Source organism: Ipomoea nil, unplaced genomic scaffold, assembly GCF_001879475.1.
Source record: "Ipomoea nil cultivar Tokyo-kokei standard unplaced genomic scaffold, Asagao_1.1 scaffold3056, whole genome shotgun sequence".
NCBI classification, from domain to species: Eukaryota; Viridiplantae; Streptophyta; class Magnoliopsida; order Solanales; family Convolvulaceae; genus Ipomoea; species Ipomoea nil.
The window spans coordinates 294,549-313,081 of record NW_017619484.1 but is presented as its reverse complement, the minus strand read 5'-3'; the positions used below and the strand labels follow the sequence as shown (position 1 = coordinate 313,081).

The following is an 18,533-nucleotide window of genomic DNA, read 5'->3' as shown; positions in this document are numbered from 1 at the left end:
ACTCAACATTTTGGCCCCTCAATCGTTTTCCAATTGTTAATGTAGTCCTTAATTTTCAATTTCAATCCATTTAATTATTGAATTGTTTAAAATTTTGTTAATTAAACTCTTTCAAGAACTAAATTGAAGAAATTTAAAAAATGTGAAAATTACCATTTTGGTACCTAAAAGGGTTTAATAGATGAAATTTTAAACAATTCGATGATTAAATTGGTTGAAATTGAAAATTAGAAACTACATTGACAGTTGGAAAACAATTGAAGGACCAAAATGTTGATTACCCCATAAAAAAAAAATCAAAATGTGATTTTTACTAAAAGTATTTGTTATTCAGAAATGAAATATGAGCTAAATTGTAACAAGGTTACAGTGTCATGGAAATAAAAATTAAGTTTAATTTGCAATAAATGATAAACATTGCTTAAAGAGTGAATTTCATTTTTGGTCCTACTGTTATTAGGGTCATTTCAATTTTAGTCCACCATAATTTTTTTTGCCACATTGCACCCACTGTTAATGAAACCCTTCCAATTTTAGTCCACATTAGACTTTCCGTCATCTGACCGTGATTTCAAGGGTTATTTCTGTCTTTGTCTTTAGTTTGTCTTGTCCTCGACTAAGGAAATCAGGAAATCAAACCTAAAACCTAATACCCAACCAAACAAAATCGAAGCAATGACGCAAATTTTGGCTTCTGAGCAGACCAAATTAGTTTGTTTATGGTGTGTTGTTGTTGGTGGAGTAGGGCGAATCTCCGATTGGCTCTGCGTTAGAACATCACACAACGTTAGAGAGGAACTCTGGCGAAGTAATAGAACCGCTACCGCCGCCGCCTTGGTCCACCCCTCTACGCCGCAAAACCAGTGGCAACGCGAAAGACGGCACTGGAGAAGAGTTCGTCGACCTGCTCTGCTTCGCCGGAAAGAGGAGAACATGGATTGCTGCCGTCACGACTGCTTTGTCGAAGGGGTCGCTGCCTCTGTACACGTCGACAACCAACTTTGACTCGTCCACAATCACCAAGGAAATAGCTTGCTCGTGGGTCATCTTGGAAGTTGGTATCCCCACAATATTCTTCAGTTTCCCTTGCCACAGCAGTTCCCCAATCCGCGTGCTTGGCGGTGGAGCCGGTGCCTAGACTACCACCATGCCAGACTTCACATACTCACGACCTTGTAACAAGTTTCTTCAGGCGGCAAGTTTCTTTAGCTCATCTTGAGTGAGAATCACAGGAGAGCAAGAAGAAGACGAGGATAGATCAGAGTGCATTCAACGCTTGCTTTTGGGTCTTTGTAGCTGCCTGCTTCGATAGCCCGTGGGAGTTCGGTGAGATGGTCGGCATTAGTTGCTGGCTGGATATATTTGCAAGAAGATGCCCAAATCAAATTAAATTAAGCCTAGAGAATTGCATAATCATCATCATCTTCACTGCCCCTTTTGTGTACGGGAACATGTGGCTACGGCGGGATAGTTCACAAAGATGGACAGCGCCGGTGCCCACCAATTGCTCCATCGCCGCTGCTGCCGTCAAGGATAAGCTTCTCAACCTCCTTGAAGCAGAATCGAGAAAGGAATCGTCGTCTCCTGCGGACGGAGTAGAGGTTGCGGGAGGAAGAAGCTCTGGAAATTGAAACTCTCTTTTTGGGTGGAAGAGGGATCCTCTGAAAATTGAAAATCTTTTTTGGGTCACAAGTCCTCTTTTGCTTCCAGAATCAACAATTCTATTTGTCTAGGCTCAAATTATTTTTGCTTCACGATCTGTTGCGCTAAGCTTTGCGGAGTTTTTGCTTCACGATATGCTGTGCTAAGCTTTGTCCACATCGAATTAATTTTTTGTGGTTTGCGTTGGAAAAGCATAAAATGTAGGATATAACATGGAAAGACATAAATGCCCCTGAATTAAACGGCCAACACACGAAAAAATTAACGGAGGACTAAAATTGAAACGATTTCATTAACAGTGGGTGCAATGTGGCAAAAAAAATTATGATGGACTAAAATTGGAATGACCCCAATAACAGTATGACCAAAAATGGAATTCACTCTTGCTTAAAACTATATATAATAGAAATATAAAAAATTCATTCTAAGCAAAGAAGAAAAATTAGAAAATGAGATCAGATCTCAAATTCTCAATCAATTGGAAGCCGTTGGGTAAGTTGTCTTTTCACTTTGGTTCCCTCCTATATTTCTCCTTAGCTATAAATAAAGCCTTCTCTGCACTAGTTGGAGGACAAAGAAAACACAGAAGAAAAATAATGGAGAGCTCGAAGAAGATGAATTTGGTGGCGGCGATTGTACTTGCGGCAGTGGCAACGGCGGCGGCATTGGGTGGCGTCAGCGGAGACCGCGAGGTTTCGAAGACGCCGCCGACTGTAGTGAAGAAGGTGAAGGGGACCAAGTTGTGCGCCAAAGGCTGGGAGTGCAATCGCCTCTCCCAATATTGCTGCAATTTGACCATTACCGATTTCTTCGAGACCTACCAGTTTGAGAACCTCTTCTCTAAGAGGAATTCCCCCGTCGCTCACGCCGTCGGCTTCTGGGACTACCGCTCATTCATCCTCGCTTCCGCCTCCTTCCAGCCCCTCGGATTCTGTACCACCGGCGGCAAGTCGATGCAGATGAAGGAGCTTGCTGCATTCCTTGCCCATGTCGGAAGCAAAACTTCATGTTTGTTCTCAGCTCTTTTATTGTCTTTTAACTATATGCTAATTTAATATTTTCATGATTATTTGAAATGTGGATATATCAATAGATGTGGTTATACACGTTGTTCTCCTTCTTTTATTATTATTTTTAAAAGTATTTTGTGTTCCGGATGGATAAAACTATTGGGCGGAGGCCCGTAAAGGGTCAGCACCCATAGGAAAATAAAGTTGCATCTTCCCTACTTGCTATATGTTTTGGCATAGTGGTTAGCGTTTGAGTATCATAAGCGTCCTAACAAAAACTGTATAGAATTAGAGAAAGGTGGGGAGATGAGAAACTTTGGAATTTAGAATTTGGTTCTGGTTTCACAGCGTGTTTTGAGTTTGGTGAGTGACAGATTGACCTTCAAGTGAAATGATCAAAGAGGGTGTGTTTGGGAGAGGTTGGTGGGATTATTTTTGGCCGTTTGGATGAACTATAGTTGGAGCAATTGGAGCATTCAGTTGCTTCAATTCCACAAATTTTAACTAGAGAAATAAGAGTCCTTTAGAAGGTACGATTGGAGCTGTCTAAATATTCCAATCTCAATGGAACTTTAAGTCGCCAGACGGCCTTATCCCATTTCCCACTTCATATGGAGTTATGCAATATACAGGGTAGCCAAACCAGTTGAGTTAGATTTTGTGTTATGTTGGATGTTGCATAGATCAATTTCATGATTCTGAAGCTTGATATGTTTGCCTGATTATTGACTAATAGAATGTCTATTTAACTAACTCAATGGGCTGTAAAACTTCCAATAATTTCTAATAGTTTGTTGGGGCAGAGGCCAGTAAAGGGCCAAGTCCAGCACCATGTGACTAGGGGATTATTGGACGGAGACTGGTAAAGGGCCAAATCCAGCACCCCTGGCTCTCGAAAATGTGTGGCGGTATTTGAAAATAAAGTTACTCCTTCCCTATGAGACTGGCTGGTGCTGGGAGGGGATTGTTGAGTGGAGGCCGGTAAAAGGTAAAAGGTTAAGTCTAGCATCATGTCGCTAGGGGATAGTTGGGCGGAGGCCAGTAAAGGGCTAAGTCCAGCACCTTGGCTCTTGAAAATGTGTAGCGGTATAAACAAATAAAGTTGCATCTTCGCTACTAGCTATTGCTTTTGGCGTAGTGGTAAGCGCTTGATGCTAACATAGCTTGTGCATTATTTAACCTATAGTTGAAGTTTTATATGCTTTAGTTTCATAGGTTATCATTTCTGTCTTATCTGATGGTATTCCTTTTTCACTTATCTTGCTTATGGTAAATATTGCAGGTGGCTATGGAGTTGCTACTGGTGGACCGTTGGCTTGGGGTCTGTGCTATAACAAGGAGATGAGTCCTAGCCAGGACTATTGTGATGATTATTACAAACTAACATACCCATGCTCTCCTGGAGCCCAATATTATGGCCGTGGTGCCTTGCCCCTCTACTGGTATGATTTATTTGTGATTAATTTTATACTAGATGTTCTTTGCTAAGTTACCTCCCATCTGTTAATCAACTTCTTCGTCATACAAAATTCATTTGTTTCTTAGTTGATGGGCTATGTTTCACAGAATATGAAGGTTTCCACTTTCCAATGTTTACATTAGTTGTGTTTCTAGACTAAGATTTCACTCCTTTTTTGTTCTGTTTTTGATATTTGGGAACACTTAGTGTAGTGTTTGCTTCATATTTGTGTTTCGCTTGCTAAGATCTTGTGAGTAGAGTTCTGAAGATTCGCCCGCACGGGTTTAGCTCAGATTTGTGTTTCGCTTGCTAAGATCTTGTGAGTAGAGTTCTGAAGATTTGCCCGCACGGGTTTAGCTCACTGGTTTAGTAGGCAGTGTTTGGAAGAAGAGACCTAGGTTTGAAACTCGGCAGGGACAGTATGGGGATTATGTCCAGAGTGGACAGATCTCTTGTGCGCATCGACCTTTGGTCCTGTCTGCTGAGCCACTGAATTACCGTGTTTTACATCCTCTCACATGCTCTGTCGGGCTGGTGTGTGTGTGGGGATTCAATCTTTGGGAGTAGAGTTCTGAAGATTCTTATTTCACTCAGGAACTACAATTACGGAGCTACAGGTAAAGCACTCAAAGTAGATCTCTTGAGCCACCCTGAATACATTGAACAGAATGCGACCTTGGCTTTCCAGGCTGCAATCTGGAGGTGGATGACCCCAGTTGAAAAGGGGCAGCCTTCAGCTCATGATGCATTTGTTGGTAACTGGAAGCCCTCCAAGAATGACACTCTGTCCAAACGATTTCCCGGTTTTGGTACCACCATGAATATTCTGTATGGGGATCTCGTATGTGGTCAAGGCGATATTGACTCGATGAACACCATCATCTCTCACTACCTGTACTATCTCGACTTGATGGGCGTTGGCCGCGAGGAAGCGGGGCCTCATGATGTCCTAACCTGTGCAGAACAGAAGCCGTTCAATCCATCTTCTCCCTCTGCAACTTCTTGAGCTCCATGTCAAACTATTGTTGGTGTTCTTGCTTCAACTTTGCAGAAGAGAATCGTGCAATACGAAGAGGAAGATGCAGCTTGCAATTTTGTCCCTTCTCTAAACCTAAGAAGATAATCGTATTGGGAGTGAATGTATAGAGTGCTGCTCTTCCAATATAATTTTGGAGATTTTTCTTTCTTATAATGTGTGCATTATGTAATTATATATATGTAATGTAATATTCGTTTGTACAGTGTGCTATGATTTGAACATTTATCATCAAAATGTTATCATGTTATCACTTGATAAGTTGATATACAGGAGCGTGTTATCATGTTTTGGCATGTGAGGACTGATATGTAAAATTGGAGATGCCCCAGCGGCACATCACCATGTTCAAAGCTCTATCCCAGGCAATCATCAAATCACTAAATAGAAAAAGGAAAAGGAAAAATAATAATTAAAAAAAAAAAAAAAGAATTCCAGCACACCAAAATTTAGTTTATTCTCACATTAAAAAAAAAAAAAGAAGTTACAATTATAGATCGACTAGGCTTATATCTTATGATGAAGAAGATATAACACCTATTTTCCTAAGTTCATCACAACATTTCCAAGCACATTTAATACTTTCATGACAGGATTTATAGCTTATTTAACAATATTATAATCGAAAATCAAATTCGTCGCAGAGTTCTTAGGTTGAGTGAGCTCTTTGAAGGCTTATCACTAATAGCTTAAAAGAAGAAACTGTCCCAGACACGGCGAGAAGTGTTCCAAACACAATTAGAACAACATTGAAAATCAAGAGTGGCCTTGAGATTTTAGGCCAGAAGATCTTTGTGTAGAAACCACAAGGCAAGACAATGCTGATCCCAATGCTAACCAGTGAGCCAGTGAGGCTAAGAACGTGCTCAAAATATGGCACACATAGAGCCAGGGCAAGTATTATGAGGATGAGAATTGAGCCGGTGCCACCCCTAATTATCGTCTTAATGTGATGCTTCATGGAAGGCGGGAGAGAGTGGTCGAGTTCAATGGCGAATGGGGCGAACTCCAATGCGTATTTGGTCATGGGGGTGAGAACGGTTGCCCACAAAGCCACCTTGGTGAAGACGACGTGCCTAGGCATGCTTAGGGTGATCTGTGAACTCACTCCCGGCCCAAACATCTTAGCGCCCATGAATGCTAAGGCGGTGTAGAGTATGGTCACTACTGAAAAGCTTACAATCGATACCTACAAAATAAATTTTAAATAAATCAATCAAAACAAGTAGCTTGTAGTTCAGTAACGTTTGAACCCTCTGAGATATATGTTTTTGGGTCGTACCGCACTCTAATAGAGTCAGTGACCATAAAATTAAATTGACTAATCATATTGAAATTATTTACCCTTTAATTTTAATGAATTAAATTTTGCTCATTTTTTGCTTAGAGTACACTATAATGTGACTCATTTTTCTTATTTTTCTTTCCAATTAATGTGTGCTTTCAGATCCCTATCTCATTTTATTTGACTCATTAACTATTTATTATTAATTGTAAATAATTTTAACTAAGTTTCATTGTAGATCATATAAAATAGATTGGATGGAGTATATGATTCCCAAAATAAAATTGGATCTTAACTTATAGTTACGGATCAAATAAACCGAGATATATATAGAGGCACAATATGTATATATTCACTAGTGGTTCCAAAAATTTACTAATCGAATGTTGAAAAGAAAAAGTTATAATAGTTCGATCAGCAGAGAAGGTTTAATTTGGAATTTGGAATTTGGAATAGAATCCTATTCCTCAGGTGACGTCGAGTTGTGACGAAGGACAACAACAATTGAATAAATCACATGAGATCGAAAAGGAAAGAGAATCCTATGATGGATTATATTTGGTCATTAGTTTTGAAGTTCATAACTAAATGGTGAATTTGATGCATGGGATTTGAACGCAAAATTTTATATTAAGCTTAAATAGTCACTCTATTGAGATTTAAAAATAAAAAAAATAAAAAAAATTTGTAACAAACCCTGAAACCTTCCTTACGGAAGATAAGAAGATAAGATTGATAGCATGCAATCAGACTATAAGATACTCGACATTATTATTTTTTTTTTTTTGAATTTTGATTGTGTTTCACAACATTGGGTGTAATTTTCACATTGCAACGCTAGATCTTGATCTTGTGTCTTTGCCTATTGATGTAATAAATACACTAGGTTATAGAGTAAGTCTACGTTGTAGTTACGGTTTGTGAGCTCGGGAATTGGTGACAGTGGGTTGGAGGTTCCCGAGTTAGTATTGATTAGGTGAAAATTCAAAAGTTCCCTCCACTAAGCAATAAATAATGCTGTATTTAGGAAACACATGCCGGGTGTCCGACATGCCAGCCACGTGTTCTACATGCACTGGCATGATCGGCAACCCTATGAATTATACACGTGAGTTTCGATTCTTGGCAGGTCTATTTCCGGTGAGGTTGGGAGAGCAACAACCATAGGGATTTTTACCCTTAGTGTAAGCGACTGATCGACCGGAGGATCAGGTCGCAACCCAAGTTTCGAGGTTGGGACCGAGCTAAAAGGCAAAGTGCTTTCAGGTCGGGTCACGCGAGCTGAGGCTCGACGGGGTTAGATGTGATCAGTAAAGATTCCTCTCATTGCACGGAGTATAATTCGAGCGGGTATAGGTACTTATGCTCGGGGTATATATCCTATCACCTACAATATAATTTACTACTGAGAAACTAATTGAGCTGTTCATACGGGCAAAAGTAATATTCTTAAAATATATATATTATGTATGTTGGAAAATTTTGGTAAAGGAAATTGGATTTGCATTACCTTGGTGAATTTGGAAGGATCCTTCATGGCGGTGTAAATGTTAGGGAAAACGATATGGCCGGCATAGCTGAAAGCATAAAGGCCTGAAACTGAAGGAATATTAGGGAGATGGAGAGGTGGTATGCGATGGTTAGGGTTGACGACGCCGAACACGGCGGTGCACGCCACCGTCACAAAAATGAGAAGCGACATGAGGATTCCAGCGCTGGAGAGAAAGGATATGGAAGACAGATCTCTGAACCAGAGGCTGGGCAGGGCCACCAAAACCGCCATCACAGTCAGCAATTGGGAAGTTGATAACTGTATGCCTGTGGCCAGTCACAAACGGACCAGTAACAATAAATCAATTCTTAAAATGGAGTATACATATATAGATTCAGTATGACATGAGAATTGAGAACCCTGTCTTAGGTGACAATTATATTTGCAAGGTGGAGACTTATGAAATAAATTGTGTGCATTCATGTAATAGATTTTGTGTATTCATGTAATTCATTTTTTTGTCAGATCATGAGATGCATGTCCTGAGCAGGTCCTAACTGTAGGAGATACCTTTAAGCTCGTACCATACTTAGACTAATCCCCATTTGTACCGGGCCAGCACAATTAAGGGACAAAGTGGTGGCCAGATTGATTTTTTCAGAGGGGGTTAAAACTTCCGACCTCTTTTAAAGGATGAGAATGCACGACCACTCACGCTAACGAAAGTGGTTATCATATGAGAATTATTTACCACTCTAAAATAAGAGAAAAATATGGTCACACTTTGACAAATATTTCAAATTTTAAATTACAAGCACAATACTATAAAGTACCTCAATTAAAATGCGAGAGTGTAGTACATTGTAGTTTTAGAGTTACACATATTAAGTAGCAAATCTATATATGTATTATTAGATGTACTTTATACACCTTACAGTTGTATGTGATACATTTTAAAGTTTAAGTTATTTACGAAATTGGTATTATGAATTTTTTTTCCTTCTCCCTTGATTTAAAACAGTTGATTTTTCTTAAATGGACCGCTAAAATGAATTCTTAAATAAGTTTTCTCTTAAGATCTGGTTTTCACTTGAGATATATATAAGGATAAAGTATAGATGAGAAGTGTGAATACAAAAAAATTGGGAGGTGCATGCATTATATTATATTACCTGTGAGTTTGAGGTGAGTGCCCAAAAACACAGTGGCCAAGTTGTCATGTAGGGAAATGGTGTAAGAGACAAGTGCCATAAAGATTTCGAGGTAGATGAAAGATGCAGCCAAGATTCTCCCCTTTGTTCCAAATGCTTGTTGCCCAATATCTTTGTAATCTTTTGACTTTGGGTCCTTTCCCAGACATTTTCCCAGGAGGTGGGTGGTGAAAGCACATATTACTCCAAGTCCTATTAGTAGGAATGCTGAAATCCACCCTCCTTTTTCCAAAGCATATGGAGTTGACAGTTGCCCCAAACCTGTCGTTCAAACATTCCAAACTCATATATATATAGAGTAAACCACCAAAACAGAGAAAATAGTACAAATGGAAAATCAGAACCCTACAAATTAACGTGAACTAAGAGCAACCCCAACTTAGAGTTTTTGAGGATTGTTTTTGCTTTGATGGAAGAGAGAAAGGGTGAGTTACGTTGTAGGGGAGAGAAGGGAGGATGGAGAAAATTTTGTATTTAAAGTAATTAGAGTTTTTTATGGCACCCGGTTGCTCCCTGAGAGGTTGTGTGATCGAGTCTCAGTGTAGGCGATATTGACTTTTGTGCTTCAATAGGTTGAGAAAGTAGTTATAAACAGATACTACATTCTAATAGAGTCAATAGTATTCAAAAAAAAAAAAGAAAAGAGTTTTTTGTGGGACCTACTAGGGTCGAGGAGAAGCTAGTTGGTGCACGCGTTCACCAGGCGAGCCCTGTTTATGCGCCATCTGGACGCATAAATATTTATATTTTACTTTTTTACACTGCTGAAAATTATGAAATTTCCGACCTAAAAGTGATCTTAAATCGAGTCGAAAGCAAAAATTGGTCGGAAATAGCAACAAAGGTTTTTCCGGATACCTAAAGTGGTCGGAACAAGGCTTTCGGCTAGATTTAAGATTACTTTCAGGTGGTCGGTTTTCGTGACACCATTGTTTTTTTCCTTCTTTTTCTCTGTGTTTTTTTTTTTTTTTTTTGTTTTGTTTTTTTACTGTAATATCTGTTCTATACTTTTTTTAATCTGTTTTAGCCTAAAGAATCAATGCTCCATCACCAGAGGTTGATCATCTAACCACCCATTTAGAATAGTAACGGAGCTGTTATCACTACATAGTAGTTGGCTTTTAGTTGATGGGGTTGGTCTAATGATATATAAAAAGCTCTTACATACCTATAAGCATTCCAATCATATTGATGACAGCATGCATGAAAGAGCTGTTATTCTTCTCAGCTTGCTCAACACATTCCTCACTCGACTCCAAATCCTTTACCGCCGTTTGATCCTCAAAGCGTTCGCCGCTCGCCGGCTCGACGTGTTTGTGACCATCAGGACAGCACGACGAACACTCTATCGTACTTTGTGTTCCACTTCCACTAGATCTCCAGCTCTTGCTCATGCTACTAAACATTTCTGATTTTATTATTATTATTTTATGAGGAAAAAGAAAAGGAAATTTCGAAAATAATATGTTGTGTTGGATGCGAATGCATGCTTCATTGATGTTCTATTTATAGACCTATGGAGTTCTTACGATAAGAATATCACGTACTATACGTGGGAGAATCTTGATTTCTTTTCTTATATATTTTTCCTTTCCATATTTTAGGGAAAAAAACATGGAGAATCAAATGATAAATTATGGGATCTGAATAAATTAAATACTTAGTTTAAGGTTGGGAAAATTGGTCCACAAATAACACTGTTATGTTTGGGATATTTAGGTTCATATGAGAACCTATATTAATATCTGAGCATGAGAATCAATTTGGGTCCTTTATATATATTAGTGGACGGTACATGTGATCTGTAACACGTAGTGCACTGCAAACACAATGCACACACGTGGTACATTGCGTCCTGGTTTGACTTTTTCCGTGCAACTTGTTCTGGGCCTTTGGATGATGCAAGTATGCAACATCAAAAGTGTGCACAAGTTCTCAAGTTCACACAATAAGGTAAGTTATCACATGAACATAAACCCTGTTTGGGATATGTTATAAATACATTATTCTTTTTGTATCATTTTATATGATGCAAACACACAATACGTTTGATTAAACAAACTTTTTTTTTTCTTTTTTTGCTTATTAGGTTTAATTTCTTATATTTTTTAAATTTAACTGTTCGTAATTAATAAAAATTTTAAGTATATATACTTCATTTCTTCATAATAAATTAAATATTAAAAACATTTTATCGTAAATATAATAACTTGAGGCAGATGGTGTAATATATATTCGACTTCAAATATTGAAAACGGTAATGCTAGATGCATAAAAGGTTTAATATATTATCTGTTTCACTTTATTTGCCCCGTTTCTTTTTTAGTCTGTTCTAAAATAACATCCACTTTATTTAAACACCACTAGCTAGCTTATCATTTTTTTCTTCGAATCCACTCTTTATTATTATTATTGTTGTTGTTGTTATTATTATTATTATTATTATTATTATACGAAAGAGATTCGCAACAATATTGTTACTTCATTATGAGATGCTATATCATAATTATGCTAATAGTTTTATTTTAAAATGTTATTTTTTTAAAGACAAAATGTTAAATTTTAAAATGTAAACAAACTAATTTAAATTTGAGAAAAATGTCATTTTTTGTCTTTTTTACATTTATCAGCTTATCAAAAATCTAATTTTACCAAACACTTTTAAGCATAACAGCTAGCTTTAACAGTTCTTCAGTTTTCAGTTCCTAGTTTATAGCTTTTCAACTTTCAGCTACCTTTTCAGCTATGTTTGCCAAATATAGCCATAATTTACGTAATTAAACAAACTGAATTAGTAGAATTATATTTTGGTTAATTCGGTAACTAACGAAATTGACCAAAATTTTATATGATATAAAATATTTTATATTATATAATATATTTAATGTATTTTATAATATAGATAATATTATCTATTAGTAATTTGGTTACTGACAAAATTAACCAAATTAATTTGGTTAATGTTTAACTGAGATTATTTCATGAATTGATTGAACTTGTCTATTTATAAATATTTTGTTGGTCCCGAGTTTGATAAAAAGTCTAAAAGAGAGAAGGGGGTAGGGAGGGGGTTTGAATAGACTTTTTTAAAAATCTTGACTTAAAACAATTTTATAAATCAAAGCTTATCACCAGCTGATTGAGCAAGTTAATTATAGGTAGCAGAAGTCTTAAAATAATTTGTAGCACAGTTTGAGTGAAACAGTTTGAAACATGTGATTGTGAGTGCGTCTATGATTCAATCACGTGAATAATAAAGAGCGTAAAATAAATAGATAGAGAGAGAGATTTTTATAGTGGTTCGGTAAGTGCCTACTCCACTCTTCTCCTTAACATCCAAGAGGATGATTTCTCTAGTATTTTAACCATAAAATACAAGTGAGCCGATCTCACTGTATCCATGCATGCACAAAGCGATCGTAGTAGTGTTCCTTCGATGCGAATGTCCCCTTCGATCTTCAACACTTGATCTTCTACTCCAAGGGTTAGCCACACGGTCACCTTGAGCAGTAGATCTTCAACCACATACAACTTCAAAAGGTGATTATATTGTTTTTCTTTTTGTCTTCACAAACGGTAGATGGATTGAAAATCTATATAATTCTCGATTAAGCTCAAAGTTACACTAAGTATAAACTTGGTAAGCTTCAGTCCCTCTTCTCAAATGCACACCAATTTTGCAATAATCTAAATAGGAATGGTAACACGCAACAACCTTTTTAGAGCTCTAAAGTTCTCTATTTATAGGACAGAGGTGAGGGCAGGCTGGTAATCTTGAACGAATCTATCCGTTACTCTCTAAGCGACATATGCCCAAATCTGCCACTAACTCCAAAGTGCTGCAATTGTATGTTCGTCCTTTTCTACAACGACTTTTGTCCTTTTCTCCAAGAATTACGCACATTTGAAAAAGAACATGCATCATTTGCCCTTTTCTTCATCCAATGGTTGTGAGGAATCTAGATGTCCTCATCTCTCACTACTTTTGGAATCTCTACTGAATTGTTTCGCCTCACCTGGCCTACTAAATTACTAATGAAGTAACTTAGGACATTTTTTGTAAAACATCTTCAGGGACCGAGCTGGTATCCTTAGCTAATCTACTCTACTGATTCACTCTACTGGTCCGCTGTCTTCAGTTCCACTGAAACACTATAGTTGCTGCTTTGGCAACATCAACTTATACAATAAGTTGGTCAGCTTCAAGTTGAAATACAAATGAAATAACCTAAGTTTTGGTCTAGACAAAAGATACCTAGCTGAATACAAGCTATAAAATAAATTGGGGTATCTAAAGTGCTAATACAATATTAACATAATATAAAGATTTGGGAAGGGATGGAATCCATGGTAGCTAGGTGAGAATCTATATCTTAGATTTTTTGAGTACTATTTATTCTGTTACAATGTAGTATTTGTTCATAGCTAGCTACTTTCTCAACATATTAAAGCACAAAGAGCCAATACTGCATCCAGTAAATCTCAAACCTCCAACCTCTCATATGAAGAGCAACTTGGTGCCACTAGACCACAAGATCTTCGACAGAATCTTAGAATCTATACCTTAGATACATATATAAATTATTCTTCCCATACATATATAAATTATAATAAGCGGTTTGGTGCTTGCACACCGAAGAAAGAGAGCGGGGATTCGGATGGATTAGGTGACGTTAGCATATTCATACATGATACATCCTCCCATGATGTTTGAGAGCATTCGGAGAATTTAGTGTGTTTGGCACAACTGAGGATGCGAGAATATTGGCCAATTTAAACAAATACAATGATACTCATGATATTCGATTTGTAAAATGCATGCCCAACATTCTCGTCTCCAACATTCGGCAAACTACGGTCCATACAGTGTGAATCACGGTTCAAGTTATGAGTTAGAATAATGTACATTATTATTTAAAATAATATACTTTATGTGTTAGAATAATGTACATTATATGTTTGAATAATATACATTATGTGTTAGAATAATGTACTTTATACATTAGAATAATGTATATCATGTGTTAGAATAATGAAACTTCTAAGTTCTGAGTTAAGATAATATACTTTATGAGTTAAAATAATGTACATCATACTTTAGAATAATGTACATTATGAATTATAAAAATATATATTGTAGTCAGTCACATGAAAAAAAAATACGAAAAACGACATCTTTTTTAAATTGTGGTCCACGCAATAACTATTGCCAACATTCACGTGCTACTGCTAGCATTGTAGCAAGTAAAATCCAAAACACCAAATCTAATTTTTATTTTTTCAATGCTCATCATAGATTCATATAGTTTTAAGAGCATCATTATCAGAGCCTAGGTTTGAGCCTAGGATAACGCCCTAAGAATCGACTTTCTAAGTACCTAAGTGCTGATTTTAAGTGTTTAAGCTAAAGTTATGAGTTAACTAGGATGCGCGGTGAGGTTGTGTGTTTATTGTTCCATTGCTTATGTTTTATCCCGGTGTTGCTCTCAGTATGCTTGTAGTTGTTGCACCCTCTTGGTGTGCATTTCGTTAAGTCATGCGTTAGTAATAGGTGTTCGTTGTGTAGCAGCTCCAGACGGCCCCGCCGAGACATCGCGCAGCAACTTTAGGGACGCCGACAAATGAGCAGCTGGCACAGAATCTCCAGCATTAGTGCACAACTTAGTTCCATGCATTGTAGAACATTTGGATGTCCACTATAGGATTTTTTGGTGGTGTTTGAATGCACAACTAGAAAGTTAACGGTGCACAACACTCGGTATAGGAATGCACGACATTTTGTATAGTAATGCACATCTTCTAATAAGACTGATTTACCCCTAACTTTATATATATATATATATATATATATATATATATATATATATATATATATATATATATATATATATATATATATATTTTATATTTTAAAGGGATTTGTTTCCTTATTAATCCGTGTGATTTGTTCCTTTTAATAATCTCAGTCGTGCATCACTCTGATTTACTGGTCTAGATTAGTCTTCACGTCCTCACCTAAGGGTAGGTCCTCACCTGATCCGGAACACACACACACACACATATAGATAGATTTATAATCAAATAGGAACCCATCCTTAAATAGGAATCTAGGAACTTATCTTAGCCATTTATTTATTGAATCAATGGTCTGGATTATATTAAAAGCTGATGTAGAAGAGTTAGGCCCATAATTTAGGGAGAAAGGGAAAGAACCATTGTAGATGCCCTAAAATGTTAAGGAGGTTTAAAGCTATAACAAAGTTGTTTTGCCAAGCACCTTGTACTCAGATGACATATATGTAGTGACCTCTCCCATGTGGGAGGTCATGAGATGAGTCTCAGTGGATGCGTTGTTGACTCTTTGTGCTTTATTAGGTTGAGAAAGCATGTTTTGACAAATACTATAATGTAATAGAGTCAGTAGCATTCAAAAAAAAAAAAAAGTTGTTTTAATCGAAATTATAGTGCCGTTCAACATCTCAATTAATTAATTAAATTTTCAGAAAATTGTCAAATACACCCTCCAACTTTACCTAAGAAGTCAATTAGGCCCTATAACTTTTGAAAGATCCAATTAGACACATCAAAATATTATTTTAGTTCATTAAAACCCAAAAACCTAATACTGACCTGCAATAGCAGGTCAATAATGCACTGGCGGAGAAGGAGACCAGTTGGTCACCTTCTCTGGCAACCTGTTAGTCGCACCTTGCCGTTTTTCCCCGGAGGTCGTCGGAGCTCCGCCGGTGTATCATTGATCTGTTATTGTAAGTCGATCCCTATTAGGTTTTTGGGCCTTGATGCACTAAATTAATATGTTGATATGTCTAATTGCAACTTTCAAAAGTTTAGGGGCATAATTGACTCCTTATGTAAAATTGAAGGGTGTATTTGAGTATTTGGCCCTTTTCCCTTAAATTTTTATATGCATTTAACACATTTTTAGGTTTTAACTAATTTAATTTAATTTTATTTTTCAAGTAACATTTCACTCTGGTGTGCCAAACAAAACCATTATTTGTTGAATTTAAATGGAATAACAATACTAATTTTAACTAACACCTTTATTATTATTATTATTATTATTATTATTATTATTATTATTATTATTATTATTATTATTATTATTATTATTATTATTATTATTATTTTAAAAACATATGCTTAGCATATAACATAATCTACTATACTAATAAGAGCCCAAGAGAGTTAGGCCTATAATGGGTAGAAAAAATGGCGGTTACAGATTTTAATCAAATGAATGGCTCAGATTGATTAAAAGATTGATAAGATTTAAATTTTACACTAAAATTTCTTAAAATACCCACACACCGTTACTAATTCTACTATACTAATAAGAGCCCAAGAGAGTTAGGCCTATAATGGGTAGAAAAAATGGCGGTCACAGATTTTAATCAAATGAATGGCTCAGATTGATTAAAAGATTGATAAGATTTAAATTTTACACTAAAATTTCTTAAAATACCCACACACTGTTACTAATTCCGTTAAAATTTTAAGAATTGCCGTTAGTTCATCGTCAACTTACTCATTGATTTTAATAAAAAAAAAAAAAGGTCTTAGGTTCGAACCTCATCCCAATCAAAGTTGGCATAATTAGTACTCTATTTTACTCTTATTAAATTATATAAATAATAATTTAGTAGCTATAACAAAAAATTATAGATATGCATTTCTTTAATTTAGAATTATGTGTCCACAATGCCTTTATTCAAAAAAAAATTATTCATTATCAATAAATTAAATAAGAGAAATAATTGTATTAGTTATATTGTCTTTATTTTTCTACAATATAAAAATTCTTTATATTCAAATTTATTAATTGATTATATTCGCTACATTGTCCTTACAATGTCTTAATTCAGTGAAAAAAAATTATTCATTATCAATAAATTAATTAAGAGAAATATTTTCATTAGTTATATTGTCTTTAGTTTTCTCAAATGTAAAACTTTTTACATTCAAATTCATCAATTGATTATATTCACTACATTATCTATTATCTTTGTTTGACAATCAGCAGTTAGCGGATTATATTAGCGGATTTGACCAACGAATTTATTTAATTATTAACATTGGGTAGAAAAAATGACCGCCAAATTATTAAATCAAATGAATGGTTCAAATTGTTCAGGTTTTAATTTTTTTAAAATTTTTTCTAATTTATCCTTAATTATATGATTATCCATTTAACTTTTCCGTTAAATACCGTTAATTCACCGTTAGTCTAATTCTAATATTAACGTCTAATATAGAATTATAATTACACCATTAATCTAATTCTAATATTAAAGTCTTAATAGAATTTAACCACAAATCCTAATGTCGAAATCTCCTCAAACAATATTAGTATATATTTAATATTTTATGCCCCTAATTTTTATTTGTTCTCCCTTATGTCCCGTATTTGGTTTCAACCATACCTATACAATTATTTTATTGACAATTATAATCAATCTTGACTATATTATCTTGCATTTGTAAACTTAGAATTACCTATTTAACCCGCACGGGCTTAGCTCAATGGTTTAGTGGGCAGTATTTGGGAGAAGAGACTAAGGTTTGAACCTCGGCGGTGGCAGTGCGGGAATTATGTCCAAAGTGGGCAGATTCCTTGTTCGCACCGGCATTTGGTCCTGTCTGCTGAACAATTGAGCCACCGTGATTTACAACTTCCTACAATGCTCTGTCGGGTCAGAGTGTGGGGGGCCCTTGGGGTAGGGGACTCAACCTTTGAGAGAAGAATTACCTATTTAAATACGCAAATTCAACCTTCAATTATCTATGCATGAACAATTTCAATATAATCTTGCCTTAATATACTTTAAAGTACTTATTTAAAAAAAAAAAAAAACATTGGGCATTGTCCCAATCGCGCAATGCGCGTAAAAAACTAGTTCAAAAATACAACAGTAAAAAAATGCAATATAGTCGAATGATCAAATTGGAAGACGACACTGATTGAATCTGACACAATCAAATTCCTCGAATGTTAATTAGCATTTAAACATTTAACATCCAATCTAAGTATGAATACGAGGGGAATAATATATACAGTTTAATGAAGACAATGCAACACGAATCATATCAAAATCTCACAGAATATAATATTGCAGAGTGTCGTTAAATTTTATTTGATGCTCTATATGAATATATAGTTCGTAAAATCTGATCATATACCAAATTTTAATTTTATCAAATTGTAGTATTTTGTAGATCTCTTAATTGTTTTTTTTTTTTTTTTTTGAAAGAAGATCTCTTAATTGTTAGTTGTATGTTCACTGGATGGCTACCAGTGGATTGATTGAACTTATCAAAAATTTATAATGTAGAGTCATTTTAGACAATAAAAATTTG

General features: G+C 35.8%; 2 protein-coding genes across 2 annotated transcripts; one reads left to right on the top strand and one right to left on the bottom strand.

The window, feature by feature from the left end:
* Positions 1-2,182: 2,182 nt before the first annotated feature.
* On the top strand, positions 2,183-5,420 carry LOC109164022 (chitinase-like protein 1). Its single transcript, XM_019312772.1, has 3 exons — positions 2,183-2,670; positions 3,955-4,114; positions 4,726-5,420. Exons 1-3 carry the CDS (start codon positions 2,259-2,261, stop codon positions 5,135-5,137), a joined length of 984 nt encoding a protein of 327 aa, XP_019168317.1. The 5' UTR covers positions 2,183-2,258; the 3' UTR covers positions 5,138-5,420.
* A 179-nt stretch (positions 5,421-5,599) lies between these two features.
* On the bottom strand, positions 5,600-10,606 carry LOC109164021 (vacuolar amino acid transporter 1). The gene is made up of 4 exons (XM_019312771.1): positions 10,324-10,606; positions 9,117-9,416; positions 7,963-8,270; positions 5,600-6,356 (listed from the first exon to the last, which is right to left on the bottom strand). The coding sequence occupies exons 1-4, from the start codon at positions 10,559-10,561 to the stop codon at positions 5,817-5,819; spliced, it is 1,386 nt and encodes a 461-aa protein (XP_019168316.1). The 5' UTR covers positions 10,562-10,606; the 3' UTR covers positions 5,600-5,816.
* Positions 10,607-18,533: the final 7,927 nt, after the last annotated feature.